General features: G+C 40.4%; 1 protein-coding gene and 1 non-coding gene across 2 annotated transcripts in view; one reads left to right on the top strand and one right to left on the bottom strand.

Annotated features, from left to right (window-relative positions):
* prkcha (protein kinase C, eta, a) overlaps nucleotides 1-18,962 on the bottom strand; it is a 115,727-nt gene that overhangs the window by 48,315 nt on the left and 48,450 nt on the right. The window contains exon 11 of the mRNA XM_034195359.1: nucleotides 505-643. Coding sequence (XP_034051250.1) covers nucleotides 505-643 — 139 coding nt within the window. The remainder of the gene's footprint in view (nucleotides 1-504; nucleotides 644-18,962) is intronic.
* trnav-gac lies at nucleotides 15,014-15,089 on the top strand. Its single transcript has one exon. It is a non-coding gene; the product is annotated as a tRNA-Val (tRNA).

Raw genomic sequence — 18,962 nt, 5'->3', positions numbered from 1 at the left:
GTTTGTTTTTTAATGTGAGAAACAGCACCTTAACAGTGATGAGAGTCTCCTGACACGTCACTGCTGTGCTCACTTCCAGTCAGCAGGGAGGCTGGAGTGACGGGATTAGACCACAGTGTTTGCTTTTAGTGAAATGGTGTGATGGAAAAAAAAGAAGCTAAAAAACGGCACCACATAACCTCAGAGGACCAGCATTCTCAGAAACGTTAAATCTGACTGGTTTGATGCTGAAGAGAGCTGCAACTAACGACTGATTTCATAATTTGATTATTTTCTCAAATAGGTGATTCAATGTTTGGTCCATAAAATGTAAAAAAATGGTGAAAAATGTTGATCAGTGCTAACAGGGCCCACGCCAATACATTCACATGTCTCGTTTTGTCATTTAGGCACAGCTTTTTTTCAGCTTCTCATTGAAATAAGTGCAATCTGATCCTAATGTGTGCGTCGGTGAAAAATATGCGTATGTTGTTTTGTTTGTTCAGTAGAAGGTTCGAGACTGACCTCAGGAGCAATGTAATCCGGGGTACCACAGAATGTGCCTGTAGCTACTCCATCAAAGATGCCCTCCTTGCACATGCCAAAATCTGCCAGTTTACAGTGACCGTCTTTGTCCAGGAGAACATTATCCAGTTTTAGATCTCTGAGAAGAAAAGTAGACAGAAGCAGAGAATTTAAGACATTTATACTGAAACAGACATAAAAACCTCAGTTTGTGACTTTTAGTTCACATCTGACAGCTGCTTAAATGTCAGTTTGCATTCACTCAACAGCTCAGCCTGTAGGAAGAATGTAGAAATTCAGGGTGATATATAACAACAACAATAATAAAAAAGGTCTTCTGAAGATCATAAATCATCTGTAGCAGAAGGGTTCAAACGGCGCCCTGACAACAAACACCCAGCAGAGAAAATGACACGTCCAACAAACTTTACTGGCAAGGCAGAAAACTACTGATAACATTTTGTTCATGAGGAATTATCTAAGTTTAAACACATTTTGTTGGATAAAAATGTGAAAAGTTTCATTACTTGTAGCTTTACACAGGATGTTCTGGAAAGTGAAAACAATCAGCTGTTCAGGTTTATTAAATTATCCATCTAAACAGACTCAACAGATGGGCACTCTGGGAAGAATCAGTAATAATTTAAAAAGTAAGTCTCACAAAAGCAACATATAGCAGCTTCCTGTGTGAAAGTCAAAAAGGTTGTATTTCTGTTAGTAGCTATTTCAGATGTTTGTTCCCTGTGCTGTATTACTGTCGGGATTAAACAGCAAAAATGTAGATGAATGAGTGAGTTACAGTTTAGGGTGACCAAACGTCCTGTCTTCCCAGGACATGTCCTGTTTTCACATCCTGTCCTGGCTGTCCTAGGTTGTTTTGCAGGGCCCTGTCCCACTGGCGTTTAGGAGGATTTGCGCATGAAATGAGGAGACAACAGCTGAGCGTCCGCAACAAAGGTGGGCGGAAATGACAAATGTCCTGGGGTGGATCAGTGAATACATGAGGAAGAAAAGCGGATATAACAGGGAACAGAAGCGAAGGCGACCACGGAGGTGCCCCCATGAGGGGCACAGCGGCCGTGATGCACTCGCTCCATCCGTGCCCACTCTGTCTGCATGCGCGGCATACCATTTGCGACCGTGATGTGGCCATGCTGGGCACGCGTCATATCTGTTTTGCACGCTGTCCCGGTCCGCTGCCAAGCTGCGCCAACCCATCGGTTGCGGATATCAGCGGATGACAGGGGATATGCGGCGAGGTGGTTATGTCCTGCGTATGTCTTCAGTATGTGTTCAGGCAGTGATGCGGATCTCATCCACAGCAGGATTTTTGAGCCTGGCTGCAGACATGCGTGCCTCTGCGGATAATCACGGACGTGTTCGGATGGCGGCCGATTAATCAATCAATCAATCAATCAATCAATCAATCAACTTTTTTTATATATAGCGCCAAATCACAACAAACAGTTGCCCCAAGGCGCTCTATATTGTAAGGCAAGGCCATACAATAATTATGAAAAACCCCAACGGTCAAAACGACCCCCTATGAGCAAGCACTTGGCTACAGTGGGAAGGAAAAACTCCCTTTTAACAGGAAGAAACCTCCAGCAGAACCAGGCTCAGGGAGGGGCAGTCTTCTGCTGAGACTGGTTGGGGCTGAGGGAAAGAACCAGGAAAAAGACATGCTGTGGAGGGGGGCAGAGATCGATCACTAATGATTAAATGCAGAGTGATGCATACGGAGCAAAAAGAGAAAGAAACAGTGCATCATGGGAACCCCCCCACAGTCTACGTCTAAAGCAGCATAACCAAGGGATGGTCCAGGGTCACCTGATCCAGCCCTAACTATAAGCCTTAGCGAAAAGGAAAGTTTTAAGCCTAATCTTAAAAGTAGAGAGGGTGTCTGTCTCCCTGATCTGAATTGGGAGCTGGTTCCACAGGAGAGGAGCCTGAAAGCTGAAGGCTCTGCCTCCCATTCTACTCTTACAAACCCTAGGAACTACAAGTAAGCCTGCAGTCTGAGAGCGAAGCGCTCTAATGGGGCAATATGGTACTACGAGGTCCCTAAGATAAGATGGGACCTGATTATTCAAAACCTTATAAGTAAGAAGAAGAATTTTAAATTCTATTCTAGAATTAACAGGAAGCCAATGAAGAGAGGCCAACACGGGTGAGATATGCTCTCTCCTGCTAGTCCCCGTCAGTACTCTAGCTGCAGCATTCTGAACCAACTGAAGGCTTTTTAGGGAACTTTTAGGACAACCTGATAATAATGAATTACAATAGTCCAGCCTAGAGGAAATAAATGCATGAATTAGTTTTTCAGCATCACTCTGAGACAAGACCTTTCTGATTTTAGAGATATTGCGTAAATGCAAAAAAGCAGTCCTACATATTTGTTTAATATGCGCTTTGAATGACATATCCTGATCAAAAATGACTCCAAGATTTCTCACAGTATTACTAGAGGTCAGGGAAATGCCATCCAGAGTAAAGATCTGGTTAGACACCGTGCTTCTAAGATTTGTGGGGCCAAGTACAATAACTTCAGTTTTATCTGAGTTTAAAAGCAGGAAATTAGAGGTCATCCATGTCTTTATGTCTGTAAGACAATCCTGCAGTTTAGCTAATTGGTGTGTATCCTCTGGCTTCATGGGTAGATAAAGCTGGGTATCATCTGCGTAACAATGAAAATTTAAGCAATACCGTCTAATAATACTGCCTAAGGGAAGCATGTATAAAGTGAATAAAATTGGTCCTAGCACAGAACCTTGTGGAACTCCATAATTAACTTTAGTCTGTGAAGAAGATTCCCCATTTACATGAACAAACTGTAATCTATTAGACAAATATGATTCAAACCACCGCAGCGCAGTGCCTTTAATACCTATGACATGCTCTAATCTCTGTAATAAAATTTTATGGTCAACAGTATCAAAAGCAGCACTGAGGTCCAACAGAACAAGCACAGAGATAAGTCCACTGTCCGAAGCCATAAGAAGATCATTTGCAACCTTCACTAATGCTGTTTCTGTACTATGATGAATTCTAAAACCTGACTGAAACTCTTCAAATAGACCATTCCTCTGCAGGTGATCAGTTAGCTGTTTTACAACTACCCTCTCAAGAATCTTTGAGAGAAAAGGAAGGTTGGAGATTGGCCTATAATTAGCTAAGATAGCTGGGTCAAGTGATGGCTTTTTAAGTAATGGTTTAATTACTGCCACCTTAAAAGCCTGTGGTACATAGCCAACTAACAAAGATAGATTGATCATATTTAAGATTGAAGCATTAAATAATGGTAGGACTTCCTTGAGCAGCCTGGCAGGAATGGGGTCTAATAAACATGTTGATGGTTTGGATGAAGTAACTAATGAAAATAACTCAGACAGAACAATTGGAGAGAAAGAGTCTAACCAAATACCGGCAACACTGAAAGCAGCCAAAGATAACGATACATCTTTGGGATGGTTATGAGTAATTTTTTCTCTAATAGTCAAAATTTTGTTAGCAAAGAAAGTCATGAAGTCATTACTAGTTAAAGTTAATGGAATACTCAGCTCAATAGAGCTCTGACTCTTTGTCAGCCTGGCTACAGTGCTGAAAAGAAACCTGGGGTTGTTCTTATTTTCTTCAATTAGTGATGAGTAGAAAGATGTCCTAGCTTTACGGAGGGCTTTTTTATAGAGCAACAAACTCTTTTTCCAGGCTAAGTGAAGATCTTCTAAATTAGTGAGACGCCATTTCCTCTCCAACTTACGGGTTATCTGCTTTAAGCTACGAGTTTGTGAGTTATACCACGGAGTCAGACACTTCTGATTTAAAGCTCTCTTTTTCAGAGGAGCTACAGCATCCAAAGTTGTCTTCAATGAGGATGTAAAACTATTGACGAGATACTCTAACTCCCTTACAGAGTTTAGGTAGCTACTCTGCTCTGTGTTGGTATATGACATTAGAGAACATAAAGAAGGAATCATATCCTTAAACCTAGTTACAGCGCTTTCTGAAAGACTTCTAGTGTAATGAAACTTATTCCCCACTGCTGGGTAGTCCATCAGGGTAAATGTAAATGTTATTAAAAAATGATCAGACAGAAGGGAGTTTTCAGGGAATACTGTTAAGTCTTCTATTTCCATACCATAAGTCAGAACAAGATCTAAGATATGATTAAAGTGGTGGGTGGACTCATTTACTTTTTGAGCAAAGCCAATAGAGTCTAATAATAGATTAAATGCAGTGTTGAGGCTGTCATTCTCAGCATCTGTGTGGATGTTAAAATCGCCCACTATAATTATCTTATCTGAGCTAAGCACTAAGTCAGACAAAAGGTCTGAAAATTCACAGAGAAACTCACAGTAACGACCAGGTGGACGATAGATAATAACAAATAAAACTGGTTTTTGGGACTTCCAATTTGGATGGACAAGACTAAGAGACAAGCTTTCAAATGAATTAAAGCTCTGTCTAGGTTTTTGATTAATTAATAAGCTGGAATGGAAGATTGCTGCTAATCCTCCGCCCCGGCCGTACTACGAGCATTCTGACAGTTAGTGTGACTCGGGGGTGTTGACTCATTTAAACTAACATATTCATCCTGCTGTAACCAGGTTTCTGTTAGGCAGAATAAATCAATACGTTGATCAATTATTATATCATTTACCAACAGGGACTTAGAAGAGAGAGACCTAATGTTTAATAGACCACATTTAACTGTTTTAGTCTGTGGTGCAGTTGAAGGTGCTATATTATTTTTTCTTTTGAATTTTTATGCTTAAATAGATTTTTGCTGGTTATTGGTAGTCTGGGAGCAGGCACCGTCTCTACGGGGATGGGGTAATGAGGGGATGGCAGGGGGAGAGAAGCTGCAGAGAGGTGTGTAAGACCACAGCTCTGCCTCCTGGTCCCAACACTGGACAGTCACAGTTTGGAGGATCCAAGAAAAATTGGCCAGATTTCTAGAAATGAGAGCTGCTCCATCCAAAGTGAGATGGATGCCGTCTCTCCTAACAAGACCAGGTTTTCCCCAGAAGCTTTGCCAATTATCTATGAAGCCCACCTCATTTTTTGGACACCACTCAGACAGCCAGCAATTCAAGGAGAACATGCGGCTAAACATGTCACTCCCGGTCCGATTGGGGAGGGGCCCAGAGAAAACTACAGAGTCCGACATTGTTTTTGCAAAGTTACACACCGATTTAATGTTAATTTTAGTGACCTCCGATTGGCGTAACCGGGTGTCATTACTGCCATTAATACAGGAATGTTACATGGTTATTGCAGATGTTTGGCGGATGTGGGCCACTTTTGTGCGCATTCCATCCGCAAATGCTCCTAAACGCCAGTGGGACAGGGCCCTTAGAAGTGATGACAATGTCCTGGTTTCATTGTTTTTTTATTGGGCCAATAAACTGACCGGCATTCAAGTATCATTTGAGTATCTCATTGCTGGGCCGTGTGTGGTTTTTGGTAATCAAAATATGGTCACCTTTTTACAGTTGGTGCACCATGTTAATTCCAAAAGCAACTTTGTTTTAGAGTTAAAGAACAGCCAGAACGTATAGATGGGGAGATAGCGTCAAAACCTTTTTTGAATCATCACAGTAAAATCAAAACACTGCTTCAAATTATTTTGAAACCTTTGAAACACCCATGTTTTGAACACTGTTCTAGAGTATCACAATATGGCCCAAAGTCTACAACACAATAGGAAAGTAAAATGCGTAGCTGGGCATAGCGTCAAAATTTTTCATTGGTACTCCAAATTACAAATTGGTAACTTGAAACATTGGTTTTGAAGCCCACGTTTCAAATGTTTTTTTCTGGGGAAAGCATGTAAAAGAAGACATACAGTGGGCTGAAATCTATAACGCATGGTAAAGTACAACCAAAACTAAAGAATAAATATAATGTGTATCTGGGGATGGCATCAAAACTTTTCTTCTTCACTGTAAATTGAAAACTGTCCTTAAAAAAACCTCTGAAACATCTACATTTTGAACAGTGTTTCTGAGTATCACAATATGTGCTGAAATCTACAACACAATGGTAAAGTAAAACCTGGATTAAACAATAGATGGAACATGTGGCTAGGCTTGGTGCCAAAATTTTTTGTCAAAATTGAAATTACGAGACCTAACCTGAAACACTGCCTTGAAACCTGCATTACCTGTTTTACTGAAGAGGAGTGGTGTAAACTTCTTAAGAATATGAAAAAATTATCACGGGAATTACGATCTAGACTGGTTCAATTTAAAATCTTAAACCGCATATACTGGACACCTTCTAGGTTGCATAAAGTGGGATTAGTGGACTCGGGTGCCTGTTAGAAGTGCCAGCAAGATAGTGGCTCACTTTTGTATATGCTCTGGGAATGTCCTAAAGTTCAGTTATACTGGTCTTCGATTCACACTGTTGTGGAGAAAGTTGTTGGTCAGGGCATTCCCTTTACTAACAGGCTTTACATACTAGGAGATCCTTTGATTTTGAGTTATTTGCCCTCTTCACTTGCGCAGTGGATACAAACAGTCATCATGCTGGGATGAAAACTTTTAGTAAGAGAGTGGAAGGCTCCATCGACACCTTCTCTCCCCCAGTGGCACACTTCACTTGGTCAATTGGCAGCATTTGAAAGGTTATCGTACAGACTGTTGAATAGAGTAGATGAATACAATGACAAATGGGCCCCATATTTTTCCTACACGTCAATGATGTTTCCGGCTCAGGAGGTTGATCTTTATTGGTTATATCTGCTGTAACGTGGTAAATGTGTATGGTTGGCATCCTTTGTTTTTTGTTTTATGGTTGGATTTGTCTTATTTTGTCCATGTCTTAAGCGTTTGCATATATAACTGGCTTAAGGTGCGACATGGCATAATTTGTATGGTTTATTCTGTTAAAATAAATAAAGTTCAAGTCATAAAAAAAAGAAACCTGCATTATAAATATTCTTCTGGAGTATGCACAAAAAGGAAGACACAACCATATGTGTGGCTGCGGATAGTACTAAAATCTTTTATCGCAAATGCAATTTCAAAACACTGCATGGATTATGGTACGGATCATTTGAAAGTGAAATCCAAACCAGTGGACTATGTAGCCAACACATCATTTGAGTTCTGCAAATTGCAGAGTTTGTTTTCTAACCAAAATATGAAAGTCCTTATCTTGACTATCTACTGCACATGGGCAAAACTGCATGATCCAACACTACTTTGTTATTTACAAAATGTGTAATCTGAATGCAAAGTGAGGTGTAGGATGCAAAGAGATTATATTGAGTATCTTAGTAAATCATGGGTGTGTGGGTAAATTAATCAGTGTCAATCATGTGTCATCCGTGTTAAGAGCTGGGATAACTTAATGTGTGTGAGCAAAGAGTAGCCACCAAAGTTCCCTGAGGTGAAGTCTTAAGGTGAAGTTTTTTTATTTTTCCAAATGGTATTGACGATCATTTCATTATGATGTATACACACAGCTTATACCCACCCATGTAAGGTGTATATGACTACTGCGCCATATAAATAACAGAACTCTGTGCTCAATTTTAGGCAGGTTTTTTGGTGGCCTGGTCTACACTGCAAATGCATTCTGCTGCCTCACCATAGCAATCCACCAACACTGCACTTGACTGCACCTTTTAATAAGACACATCCATGGGTGCACAAGTTAGCCCAAGTGTGCTTGCTATTCAAAGAATTTTTGTGCTGGGTGTGAAAATGACAATGGTGTTGGTTGTTGACTTATGAAACTTGTGCCGTGCTGGTTTGCTGCTTTGGGTGGAAGACAGAGCCGACAGTGCTTGAGTGAAATTTGGTCACAAAACCACAGCTTGGGAAAACTCACATATACAGAGATAAAAAAAAAAAAAGTGTGACACAAACTGCTTCCAGAAAGAGTTCACACTGCTGTAGTACAGCATCACACACACACACACACACACACACACACACACACACACACACACACACACACACACACACACACACACACACACACACACACACACACACACACACACACACACACACACACACACAAAAAACTTGTCTGGACTAAATCAGCTGAGCTAACAGGCCCCTGAAGTTGCCACAGTGAACCAAATGAAAGGAAATTGTGCAAAATTGTAACATTTTGGTCACTGATCCAAGACCAAACTAACCGTAGAAGTGAATGTGCCATAAGAAGCGACCAATGAAAAACTGTGAAGGCATGTGACAGCATACCTGCTCAGTGGGCGTGTCTCACAGGGCAAACAGGAGTTCAGACATGTATGTCTGTGACATATGGAAGTTTAAAATCAACCGTTTCAGGCCAAACTTGTGCTCGTACCACAGTGAGTTTCTACGTGCTCTGACTTAAGACTTTTAAGACGTTTAACTGCAAAATGTAAATAAAAGAGTTTACACAATATGATTCCTTTCAGTAAAGAAAATGTGATAATACACTGGCTGACACATTAAAATAAAGAAATATTTTAGTTTTGTTTTCTGCTGTTTGCTTGGGATTTTCCATGTTAATGCCTTAATACACTTCCTGATGCAACTACAGGTGTACAAACAGAGTGAGCGTGGTGCGCTTTGAACAGAAGACCTTCCTGCTGGGAAGTAAGAGTATTAACCGTTACATCATAATATGGAGTCAAATAATTTGAAGTATTTTATGGTGTTTTGCAGGGTTAAGTAAGTGGTATGCTACATTTTTACCCACGGTTATCAAACATGGCCATCGGGTATTCACGAAGACTTTGCGTCCGTCCATCTGTGCTCGGCATAAGTCCAGTCCTATTACTGCCAGCGTCTTCAAATTTACAGGGAGCATTCTTGGAACACAGACCTTAAACAAGTTCAAAGATGGCTAACCTTGACCTATTTTAAGAGGTTCAAAAGTCACCATTCTGATTCAATCTGTTCAGTTTTGTCTTTGAGTGGTAGGTGTTAACAGCCAATCAGAATAGCGCAACATCATGACTCAGTGGCTGCTCTCTCCAAAATTGTTTGTTTTGTGTGTTTATCTATTCTACATGTTTCTCATATATTATGTAAAAGTTAGCGAGAAATAAACACTTCAAAAACTGAAAATGCCGTTTTTGGAACCTAATAACACCTCTGAACTTATTTACACGCCATTTCACGGAAGTTAGTATGGTCACATCACTGGCTGGTAGCTAGCTGCAAAACTCTATTTTGTTTGTGTGTAAATACATCATCTTTGTCATATATTATGTAAAAGTTAGCGAGAAATAAACACTTCTAAAACTGAAAACACTGTTTATGTAACCTGATAACACCTCTAGAGTCATTTACAAGACATTTTGCAGACATTAGTGTGAATGCTAACTTCCGTTAATTCAAAGCTAACTTCCTGTGGAGTTACATTTGTCTCATTAATACCTACAAATGCACAGAGGGTGATCTACAAATATTGCATGTGCACAACTTCTGCTTTTAAAATGTAAATTTTGTTCTTGATTGTGTAAATGACAGAGGGGCTTTACTGAACATGTACAAATTCTACATAAGACAACAGGACCTTAATAATTAATTAAACAACTGCAAATTATAAAGAAGACAATGTTCATACAGCCGTGGGTATTTTAGCATTGCGTTATATTATAGATGACTAAAGCTTCAACCAGCATTAACCGTTAACTTCTCAGTTTGATAGCTGTGATTGTCCAGCAGCAGATCTTTGTTTCTGTCTGTTTCGCAGAATCTGAGAAGCCATCACCATGTGAGTCAGTGTTACACAACCAGCTTGGAGCAAACCAGATTAATCCAACCAAGCAAACACTGCTGCTCTGGCACGTCATTTTCACATTCACATTCAGACTCTGTGTCTGTTGGCCGGTGTTACACATGCCCTTCAAAATACTTTTTAGCTGACTGGGGAAGACATTTACAGAGTACATATTGGCACCTCTGAAATGTCTTTATCACCAGCAGTAAATGGTGCTGCTGCCTATTAAGTGCTACTTAGCTTCAGTCCTTCTAGGTAAAAATGACCTTGGTCTAAAGTTGGGATACATGATCACAGATTAGAGTTGTGATCCAGAGCATCTTCTCAGATAGCTAATCTGTCAGATGACAAAGACTCAGTCGAATGTGGACGGTGAGCAAGGAGCTTTCACGTGGCGAGGGATGTCTTCTGTGCTGCACTGCTGCAGCACATTTAAAGGAAAGTTTCTAATCGTTTGCCATACTCAACACTGACAGGGCTTTGAAGATCTTCTCATGAGTAAAATACATTAATGACATAAAAAAAAACAAAAAAACAAATACATGAATAAATAAAAAAAATGTGACCCCAACATTTACCACATTTTGGAATTTATTTACCCCCCCTGCAAACATAAGGGCCCCTTCACACAAAGTGCAAATTTGGTCGATTTGCGCATAAAGTTCGCATGAAGCAGGAATCATATGCAAAACGTGTAAAATTGTAGCTACTTCCAACGCCTCCTACACCTGTTGCTACAACTATTTACGCACACCAGTGGCTGAAAGACAAAGTGTGCGCTGTGTGAGCCCATCGAATCCTCTCGCGGCAGGTGTTGGCCAAATTCCGGGTGACACACACGAACATCTAACACTGCTCACATAGCACTTAGAAAATGTGTGGCCATTCATATTATCATCACGAAAACAGTCAGCAGACAATCATTGTCAAGGTGGATGTGAAATTTGTCTAAGTGCCCCACGAGTGTGGCTTTGCAAACACACATACTGACACGTTGGTGTGTGCGCTGAACTGACAGGAGGTGTGGCCGCCGACAGAAGCAGCTGTGGAGAGCTGTCGTTCTGGACATCCCAGCTGGACAACACTTATTGTGTTTGGACAGACATGAACTAACAACTGCCCACTGTGACGCGTGTCTGCTTGCTGTCCTTACGTGGACATAAATAAAAACATATATCACTGTAACGACGGGATGCAGTGAGCAAGCGCGCACACAGTGCGGACACAGACAGGCTGGTCCCAGGTTGAAACGGACTGTCAGATCAGAACGCGCAGCGGGTGAACTGACTGTCACACCACCCACATGAACTCTGTTCCACATGACACGATGTCAGTCCTGTGGCGCAGCATCCACAAGACAAGCGTGTCGGGCAGAACACGAGAATGCGGCCGAACGCACCGGACCAGTAGATGTGGACATGAGGAAAGTGAACTGCTTCATCATTCATGTCATTTCATGACTGTATGTCTGTGACCATGGGTCATCTTGGGTTCCCATGGGTCATCATGGGTTCCATGGGACAGAGGAACAGATGGATCATACTTTTATTGCTCACCTGATAAGAGGGATTTATAGTGTCCCTGCCACGCTATGACGTTTTTACATATTCTTGAAGAATAAAAACAGCTTTTTCCACATGTTGTCTTTGGTTTTTTTTACCATAAAATTACACTGAACAAGGATTTAGACATTTCATTACCCATCTGAGAATTTGAATTTTCCGCCTCCGAGTTGACCTACTTTTTCGCTGCGATGATGTGACGTCATTCGAGTAGATGAGTCGCAGCGCCGCTCTGTTTACCAACACGGCAGACACGGACAGCGAAAGCATAGTGCACGATTATAGCGAAGATTTAAGTGACATATCGATTGTTTTTGAAGAAGATGAGGAGATTTCTGATGAAGATATTAACGGTGTAAATAATGACGGCTCCAAACCGTGTATGTTCCAGCTGAACATGACAGAAAGAGGATGAAGCTGCAGCTGTCAGCTGACAGCAGCAGCGTTGAGGAGGACGACACAGAATGGTTTGTTCACTCACCACTTTCTTATAAACGATCATTCATTCCTGGTACGGTGTGTTTGTGTATGAAAAAATATTTCAGCAGCACAGCATGCTTAAATTCAGGAGTTTGTTCTAAAATCACTGAAAATAACGTTTCTGTACATTCTGTATATATTTAATCATTTATAAGTCAGTTTCTTGTAATTGCTAATTCTTCACATTTTATTCAAAGCAAATGATTGCAAATCTTTATCTGAAAAGCTGTAGACCCACATGGGATGGGAAATAAGATTCCTAAATAAAAGAAAATTTTACTTCTGTATCTGGCGTCAAATTTTATCAGGCATAATATTGTAGAAAAATGTTTATGCTAAATGGAGACTTTCCTGTCTAAAATACACATACAGAACATCTGTAATCAAATTGTATCACATCTAATCTACTTTGAATGAACAGACGTCTGAACAAAAAACAGCCTGTTCAGTTTACATGCAAATGTATATTTGGAAAACACAAAAATGTCAATGTTTTGTATTTTTCAGGTGTTCATCTGAACACAGTCAGCCGATGCCACTCGTGATCGAGTCTCCTTCTCATATCAGGGTCAGCTTTGCAGGTAAGTTGTCTATGTTATCTCAATAACACCCTAACTTTCAAGCAGCATTTTTTAATGTATATAAGCAATGTTTTTATTAATGTTGTTTTAACTTCTGTTTTAGGACTTTGGTGTCAACCCTTCATTTGAATGAAAATGCAGGGAGACAACAAAAGCAGACAAAGCGAGAGAGACCAAGGTTCAGAATATACTTTCCTTAGTGGAAAAGAGGAGGATTCACAGTGAGAAAGTTAGCCACAGATCCAATATGTGATATGTGGAAAATGAATAAATAAATAAATAAAAAATTCAGATTTATAACTATGTTTATATTTATAAAATTTATAACAAAAAATATTTTTATATAGCATGATAAAATGAATAAAAATACAATTTCACATAAGTTTCACATTGTTTCATTCAAATGAGAAGTGTTTTACAATTTGTTAAAAAACATTTTATTCAGTCTATGTGAGCGACAACAAAAGAGGTTCTTCAGATACACAAAACACCAAACCAACCAGAAATCCCCACCAATGATCCTCCTCCACTGAACAGCCAACATGAACGGACAAAGCTGACCAGGTACCACCGATGAGCCCGACCCCTCACTCCAGAGGAGGAAACTAGAAGCCAGTGTAGTCGGATGATGGTGATGAAAAGTGCTCCTTATTTTGAATACAACACAAGCTGGTAGTGGCAACCTTCTGTGCCTTCCCAAGTGTCCCCGGCACAACCGCACAAATTGCCGATATGCGATATGATGATACTTTCTGCAACAAAAATAGCATGGATTGATGTTCAAAACAACAGTTCATTATTTTTATATTTGAATATTTTTTTACTTTTTTCTATAAACCATGTAAATGAAACTTTCTAACTATGCTGACTCGTACTGTGGAGCATCATGTAGGCTTAATGTGCCACTCTGAGGACATCTGCATCCAAACACACAATCGAGAAACTCGCCAGCTGTGTGACACATTGAGGATTTTCACCACCACGTTGCATCTCCGTCAGGACTGCAGAAATTTCCCTGCAACAGCGAGACTCGATCACGAGTGGCATCGGCTGACTGTGTTCACATGAACACCTGAAAAAAACCCCAGAACATTGACATTTTTGTGTTTTCCAAATATACATATGCATGTAAACTGAACAGCCTGTTTTTTGTTCAGACTTATTTTCATTCAAAGTAGATTACATGTGATACAATTTGATTACAGATGTTCTGTATGTGTGTTTTAAACAGGAAAGTCTCCATTTAGCATAAACATTTTTCTACAATATTATGCCTGATAAAATTTGACAACAGATATAGAAGTAAAATTTTCTTTTATTTAAAAATCTTTTTTCCCATCCCATTTGGGTCTACAGCTTTTCAGATAAATATTTGCAATCATTTGCTTTGAATAAAAAGTGAAGAATTAGCAATCACAAGAAACTGACTTATAAATGATTAAATATATACAGAATGTACAGAAACTTTATTTTCAGTGATTTTAGAACAAACTCCTGAATTTAAGCACGCTGTGCTGCTGAAATATTTTTTCATACACAAACACACCGTGCCAGGAATAAATGATCATTTATAAGAAAGTGGTGAGTGAACAAACCATTCTGTGTCGTCCTCCACAGTGCTGCTGCTGTCAGCTGACAGCTGCAACTTCATCCTCTTTCTGTCACGTTCAGCTGGAACATACACGGTTTGGAGCCGCTCATTATTTACACCGTTAATATCTTCATCAGAAACTTCCTCATCTTCTTCAAAAACAATCGATATGTCACTTAAATCTTCGCTATAATCGTGCACTATGCCTTCACTGCCCGTGTCTGCCGTATTGGTAAACAGAGCTGTGCTGCGACACATTTACTCGAATGACGTCACATCCGTCGCAGCGAAAAAGTAGGTCAACTCGGAGGCGGTAATTTCAAATTCTCAGATGGGTAACGAAACGTCTAAATACTTGTTCAGTGTAATTTTATGGTAAAAAAACAAAGACAACATGTGGAAAAAGCTTTTTTTATTCTTCAAGAAGATGTAAAAACGTCATAGCGTGGAAGGGGCCCTTTAATATAATGCGGTGTTTTTATATGATGTGCGTTTTTTGTTTTTAAATACATCCATGTCCTTCCTGATATGAGGCAGTTTCCCGCAGCTTTCACAGGACAGCGACTGTAGCTCAGTGGTAAAGTTTCTGACTGACAATCAGAGCTTTTGGCGTGGGTTCAATTCCCATGAGTGGCATGTAATTTTTTTTTCCACAGCAGTTGTGTAACAATCTGGATGGTCTTTTTCCTCTTTTGTCCGGAGGGCACGACGTCCATGATTTCCAAAAACAATTTGAAATGTGGACTCATCAGACCACAGCGCACTTTTCTACTTTGCGTCTGTCCATTTCAAATAAGCTCGGGCCCACAGAAGGCGGCAGTGTTTCTGAATGTTGTTGATGTATGGCTTTTGCTTTGCATGGAAGAGTTTTAACTTGCACTTGTAGATGTAGTGATGAACTCTGTGAACTGACAATGGTTTTCTGAAGTGTTCGTGAGCGCACGCAGTAAGATCCTTAACACAATGATGTTGGTTTTTAATGCAGTGCCGCCTGAGGGATCGAAGGTCACGGGCATTCAATGTTGGTTTTTGGCCTTGCTGCTTACGTGTAGAAAGTTCTCCAGATTCTCTGAATCTTCTGATTATATTATGGACTGTAGATGATGGAATCCTTAAATTCCTTGCAATTGAACCTTGAGAAACATTGTTCTTAAACTGTTGGACTATTTTTTGGGGATGCTCCTTTTATACCCAATCATGACACTCACCTGTTTCCAATTTAGGTGTTCTTTAAGCATTCATCAACTTTCCCAGTCTTTTCTTGCCCTGTCCTAACGTTTTTGAAACGTGTTGTAGGCATTCATTTCAAAATGAGCAAATATTTGCACAAAAACAGCAAAGTCTATCAGTCTGAACATTAAATATCTTGTCTTTGTGGTGTATTCAATTAGGTTGAAGAGGATTTGCAAATCATTGTATTCTGTTTTTATTTACATTTTACACAATATCCCAACTTCATTGGAATTGGGGTTGTATGTTTGAATATTCATGAGGTGTTTTTGCATTGATTATTCGTGGTTTAATGTGGGTGTGTGGAGGGTGGGATATATGGCATTTTCACATGCACACAATTTCAAGTAGTGTGTGATTCTGAGACAATTTTGAAACACGATTTTGCTTGCAGTTGTGTATGTTGCACACAAACAGTTGCGCAAGTCTATTTTTTCCCCCTTGTATTTGTACGTGTATACTTTTATGCAATGTTTTATATACAAAGCACCTGTAAGCTTGATCAGCTTAGTGAAAAGGCTCCCAACACGATTATTTTTAAACCAAGACAGGACCTGCTGACATTGAATTTTCACGTAAAGTTCTCACAACCACAACAAACATGACTATGTCTGTCTGTAAATATGTGCTGTGCTGCTCCTGTTCATGCAGAACTTTAACCAATTGAAAGAGCCGGTTTGACTTTTCAACTTTGTATGATGTGCGTCAGTTTGACAAAGTCCTCGATGCACCGAACTGAGGAAGAGGTACAGTTGCATTAATAAAAAATTCCAAAGAACACTGGAGGAAGTGAAGACACTGTGACGCACGCAATGACTGAGTTTACACAATAAAAATGCAGCTGGACAAACATGACTTTGAGAAATCTATGCAAATGCACACTGTGATGGCAACTACAGCATTAAGGCTGTAGACTTAGACAAATTTCACAGCCAGCTTGAAAGTGATTGTCTGCTTACCATTTTCGTGCTAACAGCGCGAATAGCCCCACATTTTTTAAGAGTCCCACAAGCGGTGTTGGATGTTGTGTGGTCACCTGGAGTTTGGCGGACACCTGCCACGAGAGGGACCGAAAGACCTCTCACAGGGCACTCTCTGTCTTTCAGCCACTGGTGTGCACGAAACATTGCAGCAACAGGTATACAAGGCACTGGAGGCAGCTCCAATTTTCACGAATGGCATGCAATTCCTCCTTCGTGCACTATTTGGTTTCAATTGTGTTATGTGCGAAGGGGCCCTTAACATATGTCTAACAAGCAGCATTAACCTTGGAGAGACTTCGGAAGTGAAAGAAGGTGACACACTCATATCAAGCAAAATTTCAAAACCACACATATTGAGAAAGACATACGCGTATAAAGAAGGAACAAGTGTCTGTTTTGGTTACATTCATACAAAAGACCTTGATGTAGGGTTGTCCGGACTTTTGACCGTAATATTTGAGGTGCTGCTGTGAAACTGAGATTTTTGCAAATTTATTAAAAATAAAAAACTAAGAAATCACAACTGCCCAAAGATAGGTGCACCAAGCTTGTGTCATCATATTCAAGAAGACTTGAGGCTCTAATTGGTGCCAAAGATGCATCACCAAAGTATTGAGCAAAGGGTGTAAATACTTATGTACATGTGATTTCTTAGTTTTTTTTATTTTTAATAAAATTGCAAAAATTTAAATAAAAAAACCTTGCCATTATCAGAATCAGAATCAGAAGAAGTTTATTGCCATTGCCAATGAACAGGATTCACAGACTAGGAATTTGCTTTGATATAATGGTGCAACATTAAGCAGAAAGCAATAGGCACTGGAGGGGTGTTGTGAGTAGAATTTATATAAAATAACTTACTCCATTTTTGAATATGCTGTAACATAACAAAATGTGGAAAAGGTGAAGTGCTGTGAATAAACATTTTGTTATAGGCTAACCTACAATTTTGCAAGTTTAATTTCCATGTTTCTGTTAATTCCCAAGAAAAGTTTCCAGCTTTGAAAATTCATAGAATTTCACAACCCTAAATAAAATCAGTACCTATACTAAAAATATAGAAAAACATTTGCTGACATGAAAAGTCATAGTATATTGACAATTATCTACAAACCTTTTAACTGAATACAGTGAGAAGTCTGATTCCTCTGCTTCAGAGTGACCCTTTATCTGAAGTTTAGGAAGCAAATGAGCATTTTTAAAAAATCACACAAGGTAGTAAGTAACTGAGGCTTCATGTGCTCTGTTCATCACATACTACCCTGACGTGCTACCAGTATGCAAACTGCATGTGACCTTTCACACAAATCTTCACACTACGTGCAGCAGGCACACACGGAACCCTAAATACGAGGGCTGTCAATAAAGTATAAGTCCTTTTAATTTTTTTCAAAAACTATATGGATTTCATTCATATGTTTTTACGTCAGACATGCTTGAACCCTCGTGCACATGCGTGAGTTTTTCCACGCCTGTCGGTGACGTCATTCGCCTGTGAGCACTCCTTGTGGGAGGAGTCGTCCAGCCCTTCGTCGGAATTCCTTTGTCTGAGAAGTTGCTGAGAGACTGGCGTTTTGTTTGATCAAAATTTTTTCTAAACCTGTGAGGCACATCGAAATGGACACGGTTCAAAAAATTAAGCTGGTTTTCGGTGAAAATTTTAACGGCTGATACTGTCGCTTTAAGGACTTCCTGTTGTGTGGGCCGCCAGAAGAGGAGGTACTGCTGGCCCACCACCAGTGGGCGCCCTGCGTGAAGTGCGGGCTTCAGGCACAAGAGGGCGCTGCCGCCACGGACACAGCCGGGGGTGACAGCTGTCACTCATTATCTCTTGACAGCTGTCACCCATCTACTCTACATCATCTCACTCCATAAAGACCAGACGTCATCTCCACCTCGTTGCCGAGATATCGTACTTCTTTGGAGGTAATATCCTCAGCCGTTTGTGTTACAATATCATCTGTATATTGTGAGTGTTTGCAGGAGTACCGGTACCTCTGTCGGTGGAAGCTGAGCGAGTGCTGGACGGCACTCTTTTCCCCTGAGGAATCACTGCGGTACTCTGCAGAATATTGAGTGAGAGGTGGAGGTGGCATTCCCACCGTTGTTGTTACAGGGTGTACACACACCCACACTTGACTGTCTTTGTTCTTCGCCAGCAGTACCAGATCCGACAGTCGGGGACGGTGATCACCTGGGAATTCGGGACTTGGCGGCTCCAGTATTCACCAGGTTCGGTGGCGGCGGAAATCGTGTGGTTCCGGCTCTTCTCAGGACAGACGTCTTCTATCCTCGA

The sequence above is a fragment of the Thalassophryne amazonica genome, chromosome 19 (genome assembly GCF_902500255.1).
Source record: "Thalassophryne amazonica chromosome 19, fThaAma1.1, whole genome shotgun sequence".
Lineage (NCBI taxonomy): Eukaryota > Metazoa > Chordata > Actinopteri > Batrachoidiformes > Batrachoididae > Thalassophryne > Thalassophryne amazonica.
Note: the sequence above shows the minus strand (reverse complement) of the source record. Positions and strands in the feature narration are given on the sequence as shown.